Here is a 24,698-nt window from a genome sequence, read left to right on the forward strand (position 1 = left end):
TATTCCTGGCAATTTTCATTTTGGGAGCTCTTTTAAGAAGTAATCAGTGGGGGGCAGCTACACGGTGCAGTGGATGAAGCACTGGCCCTGGAGTCAGGAGTATCTGGGTTCAAATCCAGTCTCAGACACTTAATAATTACCTAGCTGTGTGGCCTTGGGCAAGCCACTTAACCCCATTGCCTTGCAAAAAAAACTAAAAAAAAAAGAAAAAAGAAAGACATAATCAGAGAATTTTTTTCAATTTCTATTTTATCCTCTGCTTCTAGAATATCAGGGATGTTTTCCTTGATAATTTCAGAAAAGATGATGTCTAGGCTCTTTTTTTTATCATGACTTTCAGATAGTTCAAGAGTTTTTAAATTTTTCTCTCCAGGATCTATTTTCCAGATCAGTTGCTTTTCTAATGGGATATTTCACATTTTCTTCTGGTTTTTTATTCTTTGGGTTTTGTTTTATTGATCTTGATTTCTTGCAAAGACATCAGCTTCCCTTTGCTCAATTATATATTTTAAGGAATTTTTTTCAGTAAGCTTTTATTTTCCCTTTTTATTTATTTGACTAATTCTGCTTTTTTAAGATATTCTTTTGACTTGGTTTTCATGATTTTCTCCCATCACTCTCATTACTCTTCCCAATTTTTTCTCTATCTCCCCCTTATTTGATTTTTGAAATCCTTTTTGAGTTCTTCCATATCTAGAGATCAAGCCATATGTTTTCTGGAGACTTTGGATTAGGAACCTTGACTTTAATTTCTTTGATTATGTGTTTTGATCTTTCCTATCACCAGAGTAACTTTCTACAGTCATATTTTTTTTTTCTGCTCCTATTTGCTCATTTCCCCAGTCCATGACTTGATCTCTCTTGAGGAGGGCATTTTATTTCAAGCTTCTGGAGTTTTGTGCAGCTGTTTCAGAGATACTTCTAGTATTCAAGTTTTCAGTTCTTCCAAGGTGGTATGATCTATGGAGGAGTTTTTGCTACTTTCCTGGCTAGTGCTCTGGTCTGTGGGTTTCTGTCCTGTAACTGTGAGGAGAGTTCCCCTCTCTCCTCTGGCAGCATAGGCTGTTGTACTACTACTCCTTCTCTTCCTGGGACTGGGCATGGGACTGAGGCCTGGATCAGAATATGCACAAAGCAATAGAGTACTACCTCAGTGATAGCAAAGAAGTCCCTATAATCTCCTTCTAACCACCTTATCATCTGTGAACTGAGAGTTCCAGAAGCATCTGCCTCTGCTGATTAAGTGACTCCCAAGGATTGCTCCTGGTCCACTGGGGTCAGACTGGGTTAGTGATGTGTGAATTAAACTGTCGTCCACTCTCACCCTGATGCAGCAGACTTTTCCTACTGAACTTCCAAGTTGTACTCAGTAATCTCTGGACTGAGAGATCTAGAAACCACTGTCACTGATCCAGTCATCCAACTGTCTGTTCCTAGATTGCTGAGGCTGGTTTGCTCTATGTGGCCCAAGTTGCACTGTATTACTCTCTCACTGTGGTGCAGTAGACCCTTCCCATCAATTGTCTTGAGCTGGAAAATTATTTCATTCAGTTGTTTTATAGATTCTGCCACTCTAGAATTGGTTGAGTCATTATTTAAAGGAATTTGGAGTGGTTTGGGGGAGAGTTCAGGCAATACCTTTCCTTTACTCCACCGTCTTCTACAATCTCTTCATTTAAAAATAAGAAAATTGAGATCCAGAAAGAAATAATTTACCTAAGAATAAAATTCTGTTCAAAGACAAAACTAAGCTCAGAATGCAGATCTCTGGAGTCTCAAAATAATGTAATTCCATTAAACCAGGGACTTCAAGGTGAAGGTAAAGGAATGACACATATATTGATCACAAGGGGAATACATTCAAATAATTAGGGGAAGCTGCCCTTAATGAGATAGCCATTAGTGGAGCTGGTACCCTGATACAACCATAACTTATCCTATCTTCCAACACTCTCTTATTTCACTTCTTACTGTGCAAACTCCCTTCTTCCCTCTTCTGAGCTTCCAGATACCCTTAGCAATAGCTGGGCAGGTTACACAGAGAAAATCCTTGTTGTTCATCTAGGGACTTTAAAAGGGTGCTCTGGTTCTTGGAGGCAGCAATCTGCAAAAATTCCACTTTTTCATTTTGAGTAAGAATTAATCACACAGGACAAACAGACATGCATAGATTGTGATCTGCAATACAGGTATTATTAAAAATTTTCTTTTTCTCTTGAGTATCATATAATCCTTCTAGGACCTTAATTTCTTGGTATCATTTTCAGCTTTTCATTCTCTCTTGCCCTATTTTTCTAATCATCTGCAAAATCAGAGTTCCTCCTACTTTCACATCTCTCATTTTTGGCTCTTGTCTCTACCACATGGTCACCATCATGTAGTGGTCAAATCTTCATCATTTCTTTCAAGAATCACTATGATAGTTGCCTCAAAACATCTTCCACATAGCTATCAAAGTGATTTTCCTTAAGTGTAGATCTTTCCATGTCATTCCATTAATGACCAAATTCTAGAAGAACCTTATTAGGTTCTATTAACCCTTAGATCAAGTATTATTTCATCCTTTTATCTTCCTTTTATCATCTCTTATTTCATCTTTTTAAAAGATTTTGTTAAAAACATCAAAATTCTTGTTTAAGTTTTATACTGTACATAATTAGTACTTCATTAGTACACATATAATTTAAAATAATAAATATACATATTTTAGGGATATATATTAATCCAAATATTTTTAATTAATAGGAATTCATCATCAAAATTTGGAAACCATTGCATTATATTATATAAATAAAATGTTGTTCTTTCCTTGAACTGGTAAAACTTGTTTTAAAAGATAAATAGAAACTGGATTCTTGATGCACATACATGAGAAGATAATACAATAATATTTCATCTGTATAACATTGTTCTACTTAAGAAAATTTTATAGATAATTAAAGTTTATCACTTTAAGTTATAAAACTTTTCAGAGAAACAACTTTAATGGTAACTTTCTTAAATATAAACACAATAAATTTGCACTCTTTATAAGTATAGCATAATGAACATTATTTTGTCCTTTCTTAGGAGTCAGAGTTATCATTATGAACATCAATAATTATGTAACAATGCCCTCAAGAGCTATTGAGTTGTTCAGTGCTATTTTTCTCCCTTCAGTAATAGTCTCCGATTTCCTGACTTTTTATTACTTCATTTATCTGCTTCTTAAAGTAAATCTGTTCTCTCTCTCCAATCCTAGCAGTATGGTATAATGTAAAAGATCCAGGTTTGGATTCTGTCTCTACAATTAGGTTACAATAAGTATGAATGATGAATCCCCTGGAGTCAACACGAATATTTGTATTTGTGCTGTTTGTAGTTATAATTATAACATAAAGTTATAGTCATGAACTATCGATTATAACTCATTGGGAAATAGTGCAAATTTGAATAATGCAGTCATTTCAGGGAATTCATTAGTCCCACTAAGCACTCATTTTCCTCAGTTCAAGGGAGAAGTTCAAGGCAAATGTCAAGTTCAGACATTTTCTTCAACTGTAAAAAGAACTAGAAAAGAAAATGGCAAACCACTTCAATATTTTTGCCAATAAAATCCAAAATGGGATTATGAAGTGTCAGAAACAACTGAAAAAAATGACCGACCAACATTATAGTTCCTTTTAGAGTAGTTTGTGATCTTAAAGCAATCCCTGATTCATTATTCTCTCTCCTAGTCAATTGCTAAGCAATGAAGCTCCTATCTCCACAGCATTGTTTTGCTTTGTTTTGTTTTTGGATTTTCTCTACTCCATTCAGTCTGCCTCCACCCTGATTCAGATCATCATATGCTCTCCCTATCTTAAGTCTCTTCTCTCTTCAATCTACCCAATTTTCAAACTGGTATTTATCAAATAGAGGTCTGACTATGTAAGTGGTCAAAAATCTCTAGAAACATTATTGACTGCAGAATAAAACATTAATTGTGTTGTTTGACATGTAAATTCCTTTTTAATCTGACTCTAAACTCCCTATCCAGATTTATATATTATCCCTGTTTCTCTAGACTTTGTACTTAACTGTCCCCCAGTCCTTCCTCATCTCCACTTATTAAAATCTTGTTTTCTTAAATGATCTGTTCAATACCACCTTCTCAATGAGGCCTTTCCTGATAATCCTCAACTTTAATTGACAAATTACCCTGAAAATTGCTTGTTATTTATTTTGTATTTAGCAATAAAGTAGGGGTATAGTAAATAAATGTTAGCTGAAGTAATAATAATTAGAGGTTAGATTTGAACTCAGGAAGATAAGTCTTCCTGACTCCAGGTACAATACTCTTTCCGATATACTACCAAGGTGCCCTGAATTGCCCATTACTAAAAGGACAAGTTAAAATTCCTTATAATTCAAGGCAGTAAATTGCAATATATTTTTATAAATATATTTCACATTTTTCAAGTTATTCCAAAAAGGATTGATTTATTGTTTTGCTAATTATCTAGACTTAAAAAGGTAGAAAAATTGTTAATAATGTGGATTATATTTTAAAGTGTAATATGCATTACCCTCCCCTCAAAATTAATATAACAAGTAAATTATATTGATAATCTGAAAAGGAGTTTACAAAAATATTAGCAAAACTCCACTTCTTAAAGATTTCTGACACTTTGTCTAATCTTCATGACTCATATAATTTGAAGCAAAATAGTCTCTTCAGTTTCCTAATAAAAAAAGCCAAGATTAGAACTTAATATAAATTAAAGGGGGGGAGATGGATCATGAAGTGATTTTGCTTTACAGGATACTTTAGCTTGTAAGGATTGTTTTTCTATGGAAAGTATGTAGAAAGGAGGGTAGTATAATTTGATTTTATTTTGATAGTGTTTATGGTTCTTAAAAATTGTGTTTCTAATGGGGCAGATGAGGGGAGAGTACTTGGACAAAGGTTGTGGCTATAAAGTGACTATGAGGTAATGTTACTTATCAATCTATCTATAAATTAATCAATCAACCCCCTTGAGACCTGTAATTCTATTAGTACAGATAAAAGAAGTATATTTTGACAGAGGGGTTGTGAGTATAAACAAGGATTAAAACAATCAAGACTTGGGAAAAAAAGGATTATATTAGGAGAAGGCTAGACATTAGAGGATAAATGAGTCCATATGAAAAGGGACAAAGATTAATTATAGTAGAAGTACAGAAGGGAGGATTTAATCAGTGAGTAAATATTACTGTCAACAGATTTGATCCAAAGAGGAAATAATATATATTCCCAGTTGGGTTTAAAATTTTATCCTACCCTATAGAAAAGTAGGAGAGGAAGATGAAGAAAGAGGACAGAGGCACGGATAAAAGGAATAGTGAAAGTAAAAGTAAAGTTAAAAAAGATAGGGGAAAGTGAGAAGGAAAGGAAAAAGGACTGATAGGACAAAAGGGTCGATTAAGAGGCAAAGTACTGATGGGGAGAGATAAGGGGAAGTATGAAGAAAATTATAAATGGTGCAAGATAGCATGGAGTAAAATGCAGAGTTAGTAATCATAACTGTAAATGTGAATGGGACAAACTCTCCCATAAAACAGAAGCAAATAGCAGAATGGATTATAAATGATAATTCTACAATATGTTGTTTACAAGAAACACATTTCAGCAGAGAAATACACATAAAGGCTGGAGTAGAATATATTATGCTTCGATGGAAGTTTAAAAAAAACAGGGGGTAGCAATCCTGATCTCAGACAAAGCAAAAGCAAAAATAGATCTCATTAAAAGGGATAATAAAGGAAGCTACATCTTCTGAAAAGATACCATAGGTAATAAAGTAATGTCATTATTAAATATATGCAACAAGTGGTATGGCATCCAAACTCTTAGAGGAGAAGCTAAACAATTTACAGGAGAAACATAGACATTAAAACTATAAAAATGAGGAAACTCAACTCTTCTCTCTAAGAATTAGATAAATCTAACCACAAAATAAATAAGAAAGACATTAAGTAGATGAATAGAATTTTAGAAAACTTAAATATGATAGACCTATAGAGAAAAATTAAATGGGGAAAGAAAGGAATATATTTTTTTCTCTGCAGTCCATGGCAGTTACACAAAAAGTTACCATATACTAAGGTATCAAACCCTCATGATCAAATGCAGATAGGCAGAAATATTAAATGCATCCTTTTCAAATCGTGATGCAATAAAAATTACATGTAATAAAGGGTCATGGAAAGGTAAACTAAAATTAATTGGAAGCTAAATGAGCTAATTTTAAAGAATGAATGGTTCAATTCATTCTCATTGGAAATGACTAAGAAAGGAAATAATATACAAACTCAGTTGGGTATAGAAATTTATCTTACCCTAAAGGGAAAAAGGAAAGCAAAGGAATGGGAGACAGGGGGCAGGGGGAGGGCAGGGAAGGGTGTAGGCAATAGAAGAGACGGAAGATCATGGGAGAGGGTAGTCAGACATACCATACATTTGAAGAGGGACAGGGTAAAAGGAAGGAGAGAGAATAGAATAAATGGGAGAGAGGAGAAAATGGATGGAGGGAAATACAGTTAGCAATAGCAATTGTGGGCAAAAATATTGAAGCACTTTCTCTGATGGACTTATGATAAAAAAAAATGCGATCCATTCCAAAGGTAGAGCTGATGGCATCTGAATACCAAATGGAGCACTTTTTTTCCTTTTCTTCTCTCATTTTATTTTTCTTGAGATTTCTCTATCTTTGTGAGGAGAGACTGGATTATGTCTACCTTTAAATACTATTTTAGTAATGTGAAAAAAACAAGAATGAGTGGCTTAACCAACAAATCAGAAATAATCAACTATTTTACTCAAGACAATGATAATGATGAGACATCATATCTAAACTTCTGGGATGGATTTTGTATTAGATCATTTTGTATCTCAAGAAGAGCTAAAATCCCTACCAGATTTTTATTCATATTAAAGATTTCACCTGGTCATGCTTTCTCAATTGTAGATGACTACAATTGTCATTTTTCAAAGTGGTGTTAGAAACATGTAATAGCACATATTTTATCATCAAACAGGACGGGCAGTCCTGAGGAATATGATGAGATACTGGTTTTCTAGCTCTATGATTAAACTCCTTCATTACTCTTGAGAAATACATTGGATTAAATATGCCCTCAAAGTTTAAATTTTTTTCTTTGCTACTTTTTCTAGCAAGTAGTTTTCCATAGCACATTTGCTAATAACTAACATGCTTCATAAAGTCATAAAATGTCAGAAACAAATCACATCATTTAATGAACAATTATTAAGCACCTACTGTATGTTAGAAATTGTGCTAAGATCATACATAAAATGTAATACTTCTGTGTAATACCTAATGATTTGATTATTTCTCATCATTCTATAAAATAAATCAAATAAAATAAATAATTATTAGTTTTATACAAATATAAATGTATGTAAATTACAAAAAAGACGATTTGATAGTTACTATCTGTATTTTTCTTTTCTTTTCTTATCATAATTGTGATTCTTTCAAACAACTTTTATTTTTTAAATACATTTATTATTTTAGCATTTTTTTTTATATTTTGAGTTCAAAAAACTCTCCCTCACTCCTGTCCTTATCCCAAACATTGAGAGGGTATGGGCATGCAATGTGATATCAATTATATATATAAAAATCATGCAAAACATATTTCCTATTTGCAATGTTGCAAAAAAGTAAGAAAAATAAAGTGAAAATATATACTTCAATTTTACTCAGAGTTCATTAGTTCTCTGAAAGTAGATAGATGTTTTCATTATGAGTCTTTCAGAATTGTCTTGGAGGATAGTACTGATAGGAGTAGCTAAGTTTTTCACAGTTGATCACTGTTACAAAATTACTATTAATGTGTATAACGATCTCCTGGCTCTGCTCACTTCATTCTGCATCAGTTCATATAAGTATTCCAGGATTTTCTGAAACCCTCTCATTTGTCATTTCTTATAGCACCATTACAACAATGTATCACAACTTGTTCAGACATTTCCCAATTCTTGGGGATACCCTCAATTTTCAATTTTTTATCATTAATAAGAGCTACTATAAATATTTTTGTACCTTTTTCTTTTTCTTTGATCTCTTTGGATACAGACCTATTATTGCTATTGAGAGTAAACAGTCCTTTGAGCATAATTCCAAAATGTTTCCAAAGTTTACTTCATACAACTCCACAAACAGTGAATTTATGCTCCTAATTTTCCACATTCCCTTCAGAATTTGTCATTATCCTTTTCTTTCTTATTCAAGCTGATAGGTGAGGTGATACCTCAAAATTATTTTAATATGCATCTTTCTAATCAATAATAATTAGAACACCTTTTTCATCTAACATGATAGTTTTGATTTCTTCTAAAAACTGTCTGTTAATATTCTTTCACCATTTATCAATTGGGAAATGGCTCTTATCTTTATAAATTTGACCTAGTTTCCTTTTTTTTGAGAAATGAGACTATCAAAGAAGCTTACTGTAAATTTCCCCGTCAGCTTCCAGTTTTCTTTCTAATTTTGACCCCAATTAAGAATCTGGATGTTTGGCCATTTGGTGCATAAATGTTTATTGTTGATATTATTTCATTGTCTATGTTACTTTTTTGGAAAATATTGTTTTCCTGACTATCTTTTTAATTAGGTCAATGTAAAATCCCAGAAAGACTTACACAAACTGACACAAAGTGTAGCAAACAGAATCAGAAGCACATTGTATATATAGTAAAAGCAATAATGTACAATGAACAACTGTGAATGACTTAACTATTCCCAGCAATACAACAATTTAAGACAACCCCAAAGGACGCAAGATGAAAAATGCTATATGCCTCCACAGAATGAACTGACTTCATCTGAATACAGAACAAAATATAGTATTTTTCAGTTTTTCCTTCCTTCCTTTCTTCCTTGTTCATGTTTTCTTACACAAAATGACTATTACAAAAATGTCTCACATCAATCTTTTGTTAGCTAACCTACTTCGGAATTTGACTTTCTATGCTATTTTAGAATTGTTTGGAGGGGAATAACAGGAGATTTTGGATGGGTTATTGCCTCTACTCTGCCATTTTGGCTTCATTCCAATCTGTAAATTCCTAAGAGTTAAGGATTTTTCAAGGAGGAATTATTTTTGCCAATATAAATCAAAATTATCTCTGCTTTAGAGAGTCACTGGAACACTGAAAGGTAAAATAATTTGCCCAGATTCACATTACCATTATGAAGCACTTTATTTCACCACACTTCTACTCATATGTATATGTTAATAATTAATTTGAAAGATTAAGTGAAAATTCTTGGTCAAAACAAGTAATGACTAATAAATGTGTTTATATTTGAACTATCTTGGTATGTGGAGGAAAGTAAAAAAATATGTTTTCATTAATTTATGGACCATGATTACTACAGATTGTCAATTTCTTCCTTAAACTAATATTTTAAGTATTTTTCTTCTTTTTCAATCGTTCAGTTCTTCAGTACATAAATACTTCAAAGAAATGTTTTCAAAAATCTTTCCCTCTTGGGGATTATGTTAGAACTTGTAAAGCTCTGCAGGATTCTTATAGGGATTATTTTTCTCCTTCAATGTGTAAGTTTATTTTTAGGATCATTATTTTTAAATCTTAGTTCCTATTTGTGCCCACAAGTCACAATTTCGCATTCAATTTACTGCTTGTGAATGCAATCAACCACTGCCTTCAAAATGACTAACACAATGGGGATTGGCGACAAAAAGCATGAAACCATAAGGAGAAACATAGGCTTGGAAATTTTATTTTGTCTTCCTTATTATTAGCACAATGAATTTTCTTAACCTTAATTTTACAAAACACATGCTAAATTTGCAATGATAACACAACTAAGTAAGCACTTATTAAGCACCTATATTATGTGTGTGACACTGTTCTCATGTATCTCCACTGTGCTGGGAATACATAGATAATAGCAAAAGATTACTGTGCTTTGTAAACCGTCTTAGCACTTAGCTATGCTCATGATTGCTGAGTTCTGTTCAACCTCCTTTCCTGGTTCTCATTGCTCTTCATAAGCTGAAAGCTTCCTTACCTGAAACTTTTTATTTTCATATCACTTCCTTCTATATCATAAAGTCGAAGGGGACTATTCATTATCCCTGTACATATTCTATACTCTCTTGCCTAACCTGGATTATAGTCTTCCTTTGTTTCTGAGATAAATTCCTCCTTTCTACTAAATTCACATTTCACAAATACCTACCTATTATCCAAAATTCAATTCAAATATCAACTGTAAGTCAATAAATGTTTGTTTTTTAAACTGTCCAGGAAACATTTCTTATCTCCACAGCCAGAAATGAGTTACCTACTACGTATCAGGTACTTTCCAAATATCTTATTTAAATCTCACAACCTTCAGAGCCAGGTGCTTTTTCTATCAGAAACTGAGGCATCCATAAAGTGGTTTCCCCAGAGTCTCAAAGCTAATAAGTGTCTGAAACCAGATTTGAATTCACATTTTTCTCAACTCCAAGCCTAGCACTATCCACTGCACCACTTAGCTGCCCCACTGGCATCATTCTCCCACTACCAAGAATCTCAAATAACACTTTGTCTGCCTCTCACGTACATCTCGTGCTTTATTATGTTGTGTATATTGTCTCTTTCATGAATCAGAAGAAAGCCAAAAAAATACCAAGGTAGATCTTCTATGGAATTTATTTAACCCCATCATTCTGCATCCCACTATATAAGATCATATAACCTATATTCATTTTTTTTCTTCTTTCCCCACTACCCCCCCCCCAATTGCCAATGCTGGTCATTTCTGTCACTTCCATAGGACCCTTTCCTGGTACAGTTCCCTAGTTTAAAGTATTCTTTCTTCTCAATTAGATTGTTCTGTTAGCCTTCGTTTTGTTAACTTCATCTTGTCCCTTCTCAAATCCACCCTCTATACCACTGATTGAGTTATCTTCTTTATAGACATTTTGAGTAATTGTAATCATTCTTCAGATACCTTTCCCTATCCCAACCAAATAAGGCAGAAATTCAAGATCTTGATATTTTAAGCCTTCTTATCATCTATATCTAATTTACATATCTAGTTTTATTTTATTACTATCTAGAGTTATCACTCCTCTGAACCCTAAATTATAATTTTATTTACTTATTTGACTACACCCTATTCCCTATACTTTCTTTCTTTCTTTTTTTTTTTAGTTTTTGCAGGGCAATGGGGTTAAGTGGTTTGCCCGAGGCCAAGCAGCTAAATAATTATTAAGTATCTGAGGCTGTATTTGAACTCAGGTACTCCTGACTCTAGGGCTGGTGCTCTATCTACTGCACCACCTAGCTGCCCCATTCCCTATACTTTCAAGAGAATATAAGATCCTTGAAATAAGGGTCTATTTAAATTTTTTGGTAGCTTTAATGTTGAGGAGAAACATTAATTAGCTATGTGATTCTAGGGAAGACACTTTTGCCTCAGTTTTCTCATATATAAAATAGGGATATTAATAGCATCTGCTTTCCAGAGTTATTGGAAAGATTAAATTTTATATATATATATATATATATATATATATATGTATATATATAGTGATTTGCAATCCATTAAATTTATAAACATAAATCAATAGTATAATATATAGTAAGTACTTATTAAATACATTTTAATTGAATTGAGCTGACTTAGAATCAGTTATTCTACATTACATGAAACTAGACTGACCTCCAGTTCTGGTTCTTTTCTAGCCGTTTCCTTTCTCTGGGTCTTCGTTCAAGCCTTCCCCTCAAGCTTAGAATGGACTCTTCTCAGAGTCTCAAACTATTAATGCCTCTCTTTCTCTTCAAAGGTGAATTCATATTTAATATTTTCCTTGATGCTTTCTCTGATATTACTTGACCTGCTATTCAGGGAAGTAAAACTGATTTCCTCCCTACATACATTATTACAATTTGCTTGGAACTTTCATTTGTCCTCATGTCTGTTTTCCTTATATTCCTGTTATTACTGTTTTTGTCCTCCTTTCCATCCCCCTTTCCATAAAATTGTTAGTTCCTGAGAAAAGCATCAAGGGTCATATTTTTCATTGTTCACCTGCTATCTCCCACAGAGCCTTACAAATCATAACCATGCCTGTTGAATTAAAAATGGTAGGTGTTTCATCTGAGTTATAGACAGGTATACTGAGTCTGCCCCACATCTTTCCTTGGCTTGAGAGCAAGGTAGAATTACTATTCAACTTTCTCATTCCAAAATGAATTTCAGGGCTCATCAATGTGCCCCAAGAAGATGATATCATAATGATCACAGAGGACACACAATTAAAAAATCCTAGAACTTGGCAGGGAGGGTGGGGGAATGTAAATGATTTTGTAATTTGTGTCTTAAGTCTCACAGTCATTAAATATTCATTTTGTTTCCTGAGATTTTTTTATTACAGCTTAATTTTGCTCCAATGAGGATAAAATCATAAACAAAACTTTTCATTATTACATCTTCTTTACTTACAATCAATTCTATTTAATTTTTTAATTAGCATATCAAAGAAAACACTTTGCTGTTTTAAAAGTGATGCTTCTTCCACTACAATTTTCTAAAATCTTTACTTTGAAATAATTTACCTGGTAGAGTCTTTCTGATTACCTACAACCATTGTTCCTAGGAGAACTTGAATTACACATTTAGTAAACTTAAAAGTGAGGGGGGGAAACAGTAGTTTTAAATCAGTGACCATATAATCAATAAGCTTTTTGACAGGAATATAAATTTAACTTTCTCCTCTTTGAACTGAACTGTTCATGTGGATTTTTACTTTAGATATTACAAATTAAAGTTGCAATGCTGAGACTGCTTCCTGAATATGAGGAAACAAAATATGGCAGGTTGTGAATATTTAAATTAAGAATACAGGCACTAATTACATAGAAAATAAATAAGATTTAAGATTTGAAATACATTGACAATAAAAGTTACCTGCCTAGACATCAGCCCCTCACTGAACACTTACTCTTCCAAATGGTATATAAATTTTGAATCCTCTGCCATGATTGCCTTTGACCTAAGAGAGATGATCAAATGATCAGTCTTTTCTTAATAATTACTGACTTTATAACAGAATTATTAAATTGCCCAGAAACTATGTATTTCAAACCTTTTTTCATTGCCACAATATGAAATTGTTGCTATGTGATCAAAAGGTGGTGTTTAAAGTTTGAAAATTTGAGAATTGATGACTTCTGCTCTTCATTAATTGGTGTAACTCATAACCAGTCAAACGAAAGCCTATGTTATTTAAACATGGTTCTTTGTGGGCACTACAAGTAGTTCAAATACCTCAAAAATATGAAGATATATGAAGTCAAATATAAAGAATCTATGTTAAAACCTTTTCTGAATTTTAATTATTCTCTTTTGGAGGGGGAAATTAACAATAAAAATCAATCTTTAGTGCCCTCTAGTGGACGAAAATGATAGGTGATAGAGCAGAAAAAGTTGTATAATTTCAAAAGTTCTACAGTTTTACTGTTGATAAATTGCAGAGAAAGGGCCCAAAGCATCCTATAATTAAATAGGACATAAAATTCCATATAGACATTTAGGGAGGAAAATGACAGCCTCTAAAGTCTCATTTTTTTTTTCTTTTTCCAAAGGTCTTTTTACTTTATAGAAACATTTTTTTTTACCTACTTTGTATTGTAAGCAAAAACATATACTGAAAGCAGAATTTATTTAATTTTTCAAAATAGGACAAATAACTGTAGCATTTCTAAAATTTAAGTTGGCATCCTACTCAGATAAACTGTTTTATAAATTTTGCTTGAAGTTAAAACCAAATTAAAACTTAAAATACTCTATTTTTTTTCATACACCGTAATAAAGCTGTAGAAGGTACCTCAGAGAACCTCTACTCCATTCTTTTCAGATGACAGGTCACACCTTTCAGAAATAAAGGACCTGAGTTCAAGAGAGGTGAAGTAACTTCTTTTCTGACTGGAGTAGGCATTTCATTAATACAGGTAAACGATAAGGAAATGGTCTTTCCACCAGAAGAATAAGTAAATGATTGTTCAGCAGCTTTGTAGAGTATTATCATTAAGGTCACCTGCTGTGCAGGTTCATCTTCCCTGTCCTGTTCCCCCTTCCCATCCCAAGAGGACCTGTGGACTTGATTGATGCAGGGGATTAAAACCTTAGCTTCATCTCCCATGATGAGATTATCTGGTGCTCCCTGGCAATATTGAGTTAATTCATGGTATTCTATGAAAACATTGCTTTCTCAGCTGGAAGAGGACCAAACTGGTGTTCAGCATCACGATTTCCATTCACATTTACAAACTGGATCACTTTGAACTTGAACTCAGCACTGGACAAAAATATTTTCTGAGCCATTTCTGGGCAGAACATGGCAAAACATAATCTAATATCTGGTAACAAATGAGAAACAATGGGTGCAAAGAAAAGCGTGAAAAAGCAGGAAATACAAGTAAAAAAAATCTACAACCACTGTATAAGATGCTCCCAGTTTTCAGACCCCCAAAATTTTGTAAAAGGGTGTATCTTATACATGGGTAAACATGGTACTCTTTGAAATGTAAGTTAAATGAAAGGGCCACCTTCACTCCATGTCTATCCATTATACTGCACTGTTTCCCAAGTTATCATATAGCTGACAGGGCTGAAAATAGAACCTAGGACTAATCTAAACTTTGAGCATCCTCTGATTCTATGCAAGGTACTCAATAGTTGCTTGTTTATTTGGATTTCAAAGTATTATTGCTGTTCAGTTGTGTCTAACTCAACATGACACCAGGCTGTTCTATCCTACATTATCTTTCCATGTTGATTTGATTTTTTCGATGACACTATTTATCCATCTTATCCTCTGCCCTCTCCTTTTCCTTTTCCTTTTCCTTTCAATCTTTCCCAACATTATAGTCTTTTCCAAGGAGTTTTGTCTTTTCATTATGTGGTCAAAGTATTTAAGTTTCAGTTTCAGTATTTAACCTTGCAGTAAATAGCCTGCATTAATTTCTTTAAGTATTGACTGATTTGAATTCCTTGCTGTCAAAGGTACTCTCAAAAATCATCTACAGTCCCAAATTCAAAAGCATAGATTCTGGGGAATTCATCTTTTTGATCTCTTACTGCCATACTTCACCAAAAAAGTCATAGCTTTTTGTATACAGACTTAAACAGAAGCTTTTTAGTATGCTGTCCAGATTTACCATAGCTTTTCTTCCATGGAGCAAGCACCTTTTAATTTCATGGCTGTAGTCAGCAACTGCAGTGATCTTTGAGCCCAAGAATATAAAAACAGACACTGCTTCCATTTCTTTTCACACTATTTGCCAGGAAGTGATGGAACCTGTTGCCAAGATCATAATTTTTTTAATGTTAAGATGAAGTCAATTTTTACACTGTCATCTTTCACCCTTATCAAGAGGGTTTTAAATCCTTCTTTACCATCTGCCATCAAAGTGGTATGATCTACATATCTGAGATTGTTGATATTTAGGACTTTAACATATAGTTTATCATTTTTGTGTAAAAATACTTTCTAAAAGCATATTAGTCCCTCTTTGAAATGAAGACCTCCAATAAAGATCTCACTGTGAAAGCAGCCTATTATATTATGGGATGGATCTAACTAATGAAAATCTTAACACTAAATCTAAATTTTCTATTTGTAATTTCTAGCTATTTCTCCTTATTCTACAGTATGGGGTCAAATAGAACAAGCTTTATCTTTCTTTCACATATGAGTCTTTAACAACGTTCAAGTCATCCCTAAGTCTTCTCTTCTCCAAACTGAACATCTCCATTTTTTATTTAATCTCTATATTCCATGAATTAGATGCATTTCACAAATCTAGATGTCATTTTTTAGGGGGGGTTTTGCAAGGCAATGGGGTTAAGGGCTTGTCCAAGGCCACACAGCTAGGTAATTATTAAGTGTCTGAGGCTGGATTTGAACTCAGGTACTCCTGACTCCAGGGCCGGTGCTCTATCCATGGTACCACCTAGCCACCCCCGATGTCATTCTTAAGACATACTTTGATCTATCATTGAATTGCCTAAATTGTTGTAATTGGATCTAAACATGGTATACCAGTTATGATCTGTTCAGAGCAGAATAGAATAGGACCATCACTGCTCTATTCTTGGAAATTATTCACTCCCAACTTTATTCCATTTATAAAAATCATTCATATTAGTTTATATATATTTTATAAAAAAAAAAAGTTCTATGATTTCATCCATGTATGAAAGCTCCCAGTGAGGGAACCTTTTACCTAAGAAAATTAGTACTTTTGTTCCAATTGTGAATCTTAAATGGTTGAAAAGGCACTAAGAGACTAATTGACTTACTAAAGGACAGAAAATCATTATTTGACAGAAGCAGAATATGAACTCAGGTGACTCAGATGCCAGATCTTTATCTATTATGCAATGCAGTCTCTCACTTTTTAGCTTTATGTAAAATAAATCCTAATACAAATCTATGTAATTCCTTCTAATTCAACTCCAAACCCCTTAGAAATTCTAATTCAAATTTATGTAATTCCTTCTTATTCAATTCGAAACCCTTTAGAAAGTATGAAACTACTATTATTTATGCATCACAAGAGTTTAATTTTTTTTTTAAATTGACATCTTAATTACAAATAACATGTTTTAATATCAGGACTTGAAATTTTGTCAGAATGGATATTCCCTCTACCAAACCAAACCATACACTCTTTGCAATTAGTGGATGCTCTTAAAGAATTACTGTGGCTGAAAAAAATTCTTGATCCTGTGGTCTAACTAGTGATAAACTTCTACATATCTGATTAACTTATACTGGTTCTCAATTAATAAACATATAGCATTAGGTATTTATTGTGAGGGTAGAGTATTAGATGAAAGTTATTTTAAGATTAGTCAAGAATTAATAAATATTTTTTAAAGTCACTGACTCAGTTCATAAACCTAATCATTTCCCCAAATTTATCACACTAGTTTAGTTATTGTCTCTGAGGAGACAGGACAGAAGTCACATATTCCCCAAGAATGTTGTCTTCTGAATTACTCTACTTCATAACATTTCTATAACACATTTCTCTGCTGTATTTTGCATATTATAATAAAATAATTATAGTAAGAAATATAACTTCATTCTTTTTTCCCCACATGTGCAAAAACAACATAAAAAGCAAAAAGAGGAAAAACAGAGAGAATTGTTTCACTTTTAAAAGCTGAATGTTTTTGCATTGCTTTTTTCTATTGTAAACAATCACAAATAATCATTAAGGCAAAAATATGACATTTCTCATTTTCCATTATTAAAGCACATTCTAGAGTCAATGTTTACTTGAAATAAAAATATCATATTTTGTAAATCCTGCTTTCTCTAATTCTTATAATACTGCATTTATAAGCTTAGAAACTCATATTAGAAGTCTAGTGTCTGTGTGTGTATGTGTGTGTGTGTGTGTGTGTGTGTGTGTGTGTGTGTGTAACCAAAACTTCAAAAAAGATGTCAAAAAAATGAAGTTCACATAAATGATCCTTGTCCTTTTTATCTACTTTGTTCATTCTTGGTCTTCAAATAACTGCTTAGAAATATACACCATTAATGTTAAATTTAAAGACGATTCTAGTGATGGATATGGAGTCAGATTATCTAGCTTAAATCTCAACTCTACTATGTCTTTTCTATAAGACCATGGGCAAAGCACTTAGGGTTTCAGTTTCTTCAACTGCAAAATGAACTTAATCACCTCTGGTCACCTTTACAGCTCTAAATCTATAATCCAAGGCATTTCCTGAAAGAAGTCACACTAAAATTGTACTCCCTATGGTTAATAATCTATATACAATGATGCAGTCCCTTGACCCAAAATACACTGAAATAAGCATTAGTGGTATTGACTTAAATTATTTTCTAAAGATTAGTATAACTATGCCTAAAAAGTTTTGACAACAATATTTCTTGAATTTAAAAACTTGTTATCATGTATTTTATTTCCATAGAAATTATTTTATCTATTTATGTATAAAAATATTTAACTCAAAACAATAACTATTATGAATTATATCTTTAAGTTTGACTGAAGGAAATATATTCATATACATATAATATTATATAATATAATATATATATTATATATATATATATTTAAACAAGTCATTCCAACTAACATTAAGGTAAAATAAACAAAGGCATCTGTCAAACGCAATTTATCTACAAACAAGTAAAGAATAAACTGACAGTCAAGTAAGGTAAAATACAGATTGCTTAAATAGTTGCCACAGGTAGATTAAATGAACAAAGATAGAAATAACAAAAGTATAAGGAACCAGCTGATGAATCAGTAGGATTATTTGAAAGCAAGGATACTTAAACTTTTTTGTCATAAATATATTTGACATAGATACAAAGGCACAATCACCTATGAATAAGAACATCAGCAGAGAAGGAACAAATACAGGGAATTTGCAATGCCAAGGTATTGTACTTTACTATCTAGAAAAAAACAAAATTTCAGTTAGCAGATAATGAAAATAAAAAATCTATTTTTTCCATCTAAGTTTGTAGCACCCCCCACAAAAAAATTTATCTACAACTTTCTGATCCCAGAGTTCAGAAACTATGGTCAAAAGGAAGTTAAAATTAACAAAAGTTAAAGTGACTGAAAGATGTTTTTATAAATCCTTTTATAAAGAAATAACAGATATTTTTCATTTTAACTACTACCATGATATCATAACATAGAAGAAAATTAAGTAAGAAAAGAAATAACATTTTTCTTATACTTTTATAGTGTTTTTAAGCATTGCAAAGCACTTTACACACATAATTTAATTTCCAGTCTAGCCCAACCAGTTTTTATAATGTGCCTTTTATATTGAAGGCACTGTAGTTAAACATTGGGAATATGGAGGCAAGAAAAAAGTCTCTGCCCTCAAAGAGCTTCTATGTAAATAAATAATTTCTGGAGGTAGGACAGTTCTAACAAAGAATGGGAAAGAAGAAGGCTTCAGTTAGACTTTATTGATTGAAATTGTTTCAAAAAAAATTTTATCAAAAAAAACCCTAAAAAAATATTTTATCAAGTGCTTACTATATACTAAGAAAGCAAATACAATTCCTCCATCGAAAAGGCTTATGTTCTAATGGGGGAAACAAGTTACATAGACAGCCGGGGATTGGTACTTTAGCAAGAGTTATTGGGGAGCGGCTAGGTGGCGCAGTAAATGGGGTGGCTAGGTGGCGCAGTAAATGGGGTGACTAGGTGGCACAGTGAATAGAGTACCGGCCCTAGAGTCAGGAGAACCTGAGTTCAAATGTGGCCACAGACACTTAATAATTACCTAGCTGTGTGGCCTTGGGCAAGCCACTTAACCCCATTGCCTTGCAAACAAAATAAAACCTAAAATAAGTTATTGGGACAGAAAGTGGGACCCCAAACAGGTTACTGATCCATCCTATTTGTTGTTATTTTTCCCAAACAAAATACATTTCATTAAATACCGTAGCAAAATGAATAGCCAGGAAAATTTGTATCTACTTCCACCCCTGCCAAAGAAAACAAAGGCACAATCACCTATGAATAAGGACATCAGTAGAGAGGGAGGCAAATACAGGAGATATGCATGGCCTAGGAACCCATGTGGCCAGAAAACACTAGTCATCAAATTAACTCATGTCCACATAATATGTATTCTACCATAGACACATGCAAAGCTATGGCACAGATGTCACAAATAGAATTCCATGATTAAAGAAAAGCACATTTATTAGTTTGGAATGAAAGTAAAGTTTGTGTTGAGAAGTAATAAGCAATGAAGTTGGAAGGTTAGTTTGAAATCACATTGTTAAGGACTTTGAACCCAATGCTAGAGACTTTGCATTTTACCCTAAATTCAGTGAGGAACTACTGAAGGCTCTAGGGCAGGGAAATAATATGGTAAAGTCACTGATGATACCACATTGCAAAGAGCACTGGGCCTGAGACAAAAAAGATCTAAGTTCAAAATACTGATTATCTGTGTGATCCTGGTCATGTCATTTCAACTCTGTTCACTTCAGTTTTCTCAAGTGTAAATAATTGATAATGATAAAATAAATAATAATTGATACTCAATAACTGACAATAATTGATAAAATAATTATCATAACACCTATCTCCCAGGGCTGTTGAAGGTATCAAATGAGAATTTTGTGAAGCATTAATATAGGGCTTAGAACTTTAAGTGTTACTTAAATTCTTGTTTTCTTCTCTCTTCCCTAAATCTTATGCTTTAAGAAAAGTATTTTTATCAGCTATGTGGCACAAAGTTTGGAAAGAGTATAGAATTGAAGATAAGCTTCAATTAGGAATTATCCAGATGTTCAATAGTCCAAATGAAAACTGATAATTATGGTGATGGCCATGTTAGTAAAGAGAAGAGGGCATGATGTATATATCACAAGATATGGCAACTTAGTGGATACTAGGGATGAGTAACAGAATGGTTAAAGAAAACTCCAATACTACAAACCTTGATAACTAGAAAGCTGATGCTGAATAAGGATGTCTTCAAATTCTTTCTAATAAAAAACTGAATCAACAAAATTTCCCAACATATGTGATTTATACTTACAACTGGCACTGATCTCCTTTTATTCCTTTAGTTGTGCAGAAACATTTTCCTGTGTGCATATGACAAATATTTGCATGACCACTGCATGTACAAGCTAGAGAGAGAGAGAAAAAAAGATAGATTTGTCATAAATATTTACACTGCAGAATGTATAGTTATGGGAACAATGCTTTTGTTAGACATAAATCTATACAAACTATATCATTATAGTCAAAATTAAATAGTAACCTAAAATTATATATTAATTCACAGATGTTAATAGTCTTCCATAATGCATTAAATATTTTGTAATCACAATGGTCTTAGTTAATATTTATGTAATTCTGTTACTAGTATACATGTAAAATTAGTACCAATTTTAGCCTTTAAAATATATTCTATTTTTTAAATGTTTCCAAATACTCAAATGAAATTCATCATGCAAGGGATATGAATACAGATGGGTAGGTGTTTCTTTTCATGGTCTTCTCTTAACTAACCAGACCTTAGCATAAAGTTATACAAGAATTAATCAATCAAGTATTTTATTATAATGAATTTAAAAATATTTTATTCAAGAGGTGACAGAGTAGATAGAGTGCTGGGCCTGTAGTCAGGAAGACTCTTCATGAGTTCAAATCTTACTAACTGTGTGACCCTGGGCAATTTACTTAATGCTGTTTGGTTGGTTCCTCATCTGTAAAATGAGTTCAAGAAGGAAAGGGCAAACCACTCCAATATCTTTGCCAAGAAAACCCAAAAAAGTGTCACAAAGACTGGGAGACAACTGAGAAATGACAATAATAATAACAATTTTCCATAAAGAAATTGCTGTCTTCCAGTAGAATGTGAGGTCCTTTTAAAAACATACTGTGATTTTGTTTTTCTTTGCATCCTCATTACCTAGACTAGTGTCCAAAATATTGTATACCATTTGATAAATGCTTGTTGATTATCAAAAAATATGAACCAATATTTTAAGCAATTTTTAAAAGTCTCAACAAATTCCCCAATTATTCATCTGGGTGTAAAATTTATAAATACTACTGACAAAATGATAAGCAAAATTAACCTGAAATAGCTATCATTTAAATATATAAAATACTGAGCCTAAACTAATGATGACAACAAATAAGGTTGACAAAGTACTTAAGCATAGCTGCCAAAATGATATTCTTAGAATATTGTTTCACAATGTCATTTGAAAATTCAAGAAGATTAAATGACTCCCTATCACTTCTAACACAAAATGCAAATTTCTCATTTTGAAATTAAAAACCCTTCAAAATCTGGCTCGAACTCTGTGCAAGGAAGCATAGTTATAACTGGACATCACAGTGAAAAATGGGAAATAATGTTTGATAAAAACTGGAATGGTAGAAGAAGGCTAGGTTGGGCTTGAAATGATATACAGCACTTTAAATTGTAAAGGAACTCATTTTTCATCTTGATGATATTAGGGAATCCCTAGAATTGATTAAGTAGGAGGGAGACAACTTTAAATATATGCTTCAGGAAGTATTTGAATGGAAGTACATTGGAGGGGAGGAAAGCCTTGAGGCATGAAGACAAATTAGGTTGATAAACAAATCATCCAGGTAAATGTTAATGAGGTCCTGAAATAGAGTAATGTTTCTGTAATTGGAGAAAAGGGAAGTTTTTGAGGGATCTTGTGGATAGAGAACCAATGAAATTGTGCAACCAAATGGATATGTGGAATGAGTGAGAATGAACATTTATAGATAACACCAAAGTTAATCTGAGTGAACAGAAAGATGATGGTGCCCTCAACAATGAGAGGGAAACTCAGAAAAGGGATGGGTTTCTGGTACAAAAGATAAGTTTTCTGAAAATAATCTTCCTCTACCAATGTCTTTCATGAATTTAAAAAGAAAATTAATTCCTTATCTATACGAAGGTACCACAAGAGTACAATATTTCTCTCCCTCACCACATTCAAGAGAGGTATTTATAGTATTTCTGATTCTAAAGAGGAAATTGGGCCTAATATTATACGTTGAATCTCTATCAAATACATGAAGGACATTTAATAAAAATGTATTTAAACCTTACCCTATATAGGAGTGTTTTCTGAATGCTTTGAAGTTACAATATCAAAATTAAATAATGAATATAAAAATACAAGTTAAAATTAATAGAACTATTTAAATATGAGGTATTATTGCTATCTGACTTTCACAAAACCATTTGATCTGATTTATTAATGAGTATATACAAACAGAATGTCAAGAAAAATAATGATCTTTCTATAGATTTACTGTCTTTCAAAAAATCTGAAATCATTTTATTTAAACTAACTTAAATGCTATTAACAAGCACTCAGATCTTAGATATAAGACAAATAGAAAAGTGCTTAGATTTATTTAGCATAGTTGCAACAAAGAGATCTTTCATGATTGAGTAGTCATGAAAATGAGAAATATTTCAGTTCAAAATATGGAGGGGAGTCTATCATCCCACAATGTTTATCAATAAACAAACATAAAAATTTATTAAATTGTATTAAAAACCCATTACATATTAAGGCAACAGAAAACTCAGATACAAAAAGAAAAGGAAAAGAAAAGAAAAGAAAAGAAAAGAAAAGAAAAGAAAAGAAAAGAAAAGAAAAGAAAAGAAAAGAAATAGTACTTGTTCTCAAAGATTTAAAGAAATATAAGTTGGGACCAGCTAGTAAAGGGATCCAAAAAATCAAACTAAGGAGTTTATAGTTTAAACTACAGGCAATACAGAGCCATTGAATTTTATTGAGTAGTGACTGATCTGAACAGATATGCATTAAAGAAAATTAACTGAATGAGCTTTGTACAGCATAGATTATAACGGATTGAATTTCAGGGGAGAAATTAGTCCTGGATATATCAATCTGTGGATCCCTAAAATAAGGATGGTAATTAAATTCATGGGAACTGATGATGCTACTAATTAAGAAAGGACAGAAAAAAGATAAGACAAGAGGGCCCAGAATGAACATTGAGGAATATTCAGTCAGGCATATGATATAGTTGAGAAACTTGCAAAAAGAAATGAGAAGTAATAATCACATAGGATTAGAGGAGAACCAGAAAACAATATCATGAAAACCCAAAAGAGAGGGAGTATTCAGGAGAAGAGGGTAGCTATAGAATTTAAAAGTTCCTTGATCAAGAATTGAAAAAGAAAGGAATATGGTGCATGGGTACTAAAACCTTTGAAATATGAGGAAGAAAAAGGTAAGAGCTGATGGATAGTCATCATAATCTGTAAAGGATGATATAAATTAACAGTAAATCAAAGGATGAGAACTTGCTAAATGAAAGCTTAAAAGAAAAGCTTAGAAAGGTGACAGTGAGGAGAAAGAAGCATCCCAAGTCCCCTACAAGACCACTGTTGACAAAGGGTGAAAAAGAAAAGATAAATCCAGAGCAGAGAGGATGGCCAAAGTCACCATCAAGAGAAACCACACTGCAACGAAAGCAAACAGTTTAAGTGTGAGAGGAAGTGGTGGTCCAAAATGAAGGAAAGTTTATTCATGGGGACAAAGTCAAGATGGCAATGTGAGGGCATGAATTCCAGAAACTTGTCCCCAAAGAACTCTAGAAGTCATCAAATTATGACTCTAGCAAAGGTTTAGAGGGGCAGAACCCATCGAATGACTGAGTGAAGGCCTGCTTCACCAGGACTGAGGGTTGGGAAGAGCCAAGACATGCTGTAGTAAATCAGTTAAAGCCTTCAAGGTACAGCCTGCAGGGTATCTGGATCCCTGAGGGTCACCTGGGTCCATGGAAGAGGGAGCAAATTCCAGACCCCTCAGCCTTGGGATCACCAAGGATGGTTTGAAAGGACAGTGAAAGAACTCTGGTACAACAGTGAGCAAGGAGCCCAGCCCAGCCAGTCTTGGAGAAGCCCTACAATGTGAGCCTGTGGAGCCACCCAACATTTTCAGAAGAGACTGCAAAGGTCTCTCCACTATGGCTGAGGCAGTTGCTTTGCCCACATTCAGATCCAATTTGCAGTCCAGGGCCCCTACTACCATAAAGGATCAGGGACCCTCCTCACAGCTCCAGGGCAGAGGGTCATCCACAGGCAAGGAGGCAGTCATAG

General features: G+C 33.0%; 1 protein-coding gene across 2 annotated transcripts in view; it reads right to left on the reverse strand.

Annotated features, from left to right (window-relative positions):
- ATRNL1 (attractin like 1) overlaps window positions 1-24,698 on the reverse strand; it is a 1,271,094-nt gene that overhangs the window by 884,821 nt on the left and 361,575 nt on the right. For both annotated transcript variants that reach the window (XM_074233580.1, XM_074233579.1), the window contains exon 20: window positions 20,616-20,709. In XM_074233580.1, the coding sequence (XP_074089681.1) occupies window positions 20,616-20,709 (94 nt within the window). The remainder of the gene's footprint in view (window positions 1-20,615; window positions 20,710-24,698) is intronic.

Source organism: Macrotis lagotis, chromosome 4, assembly GCF_037893015.1.
Source record: "Macrotis lagotis isolate mMagLag1 chromosome 4, bilby.v1.9.chrom.fasta, whole genome shotgun sequence".
NCBI classification, from domain to species: Eukaryota; Metazoa; Chordata; class Mammalia; order Peramelemorphia; family Peramelidae; genus Macrotis; species Macrotis lagotis.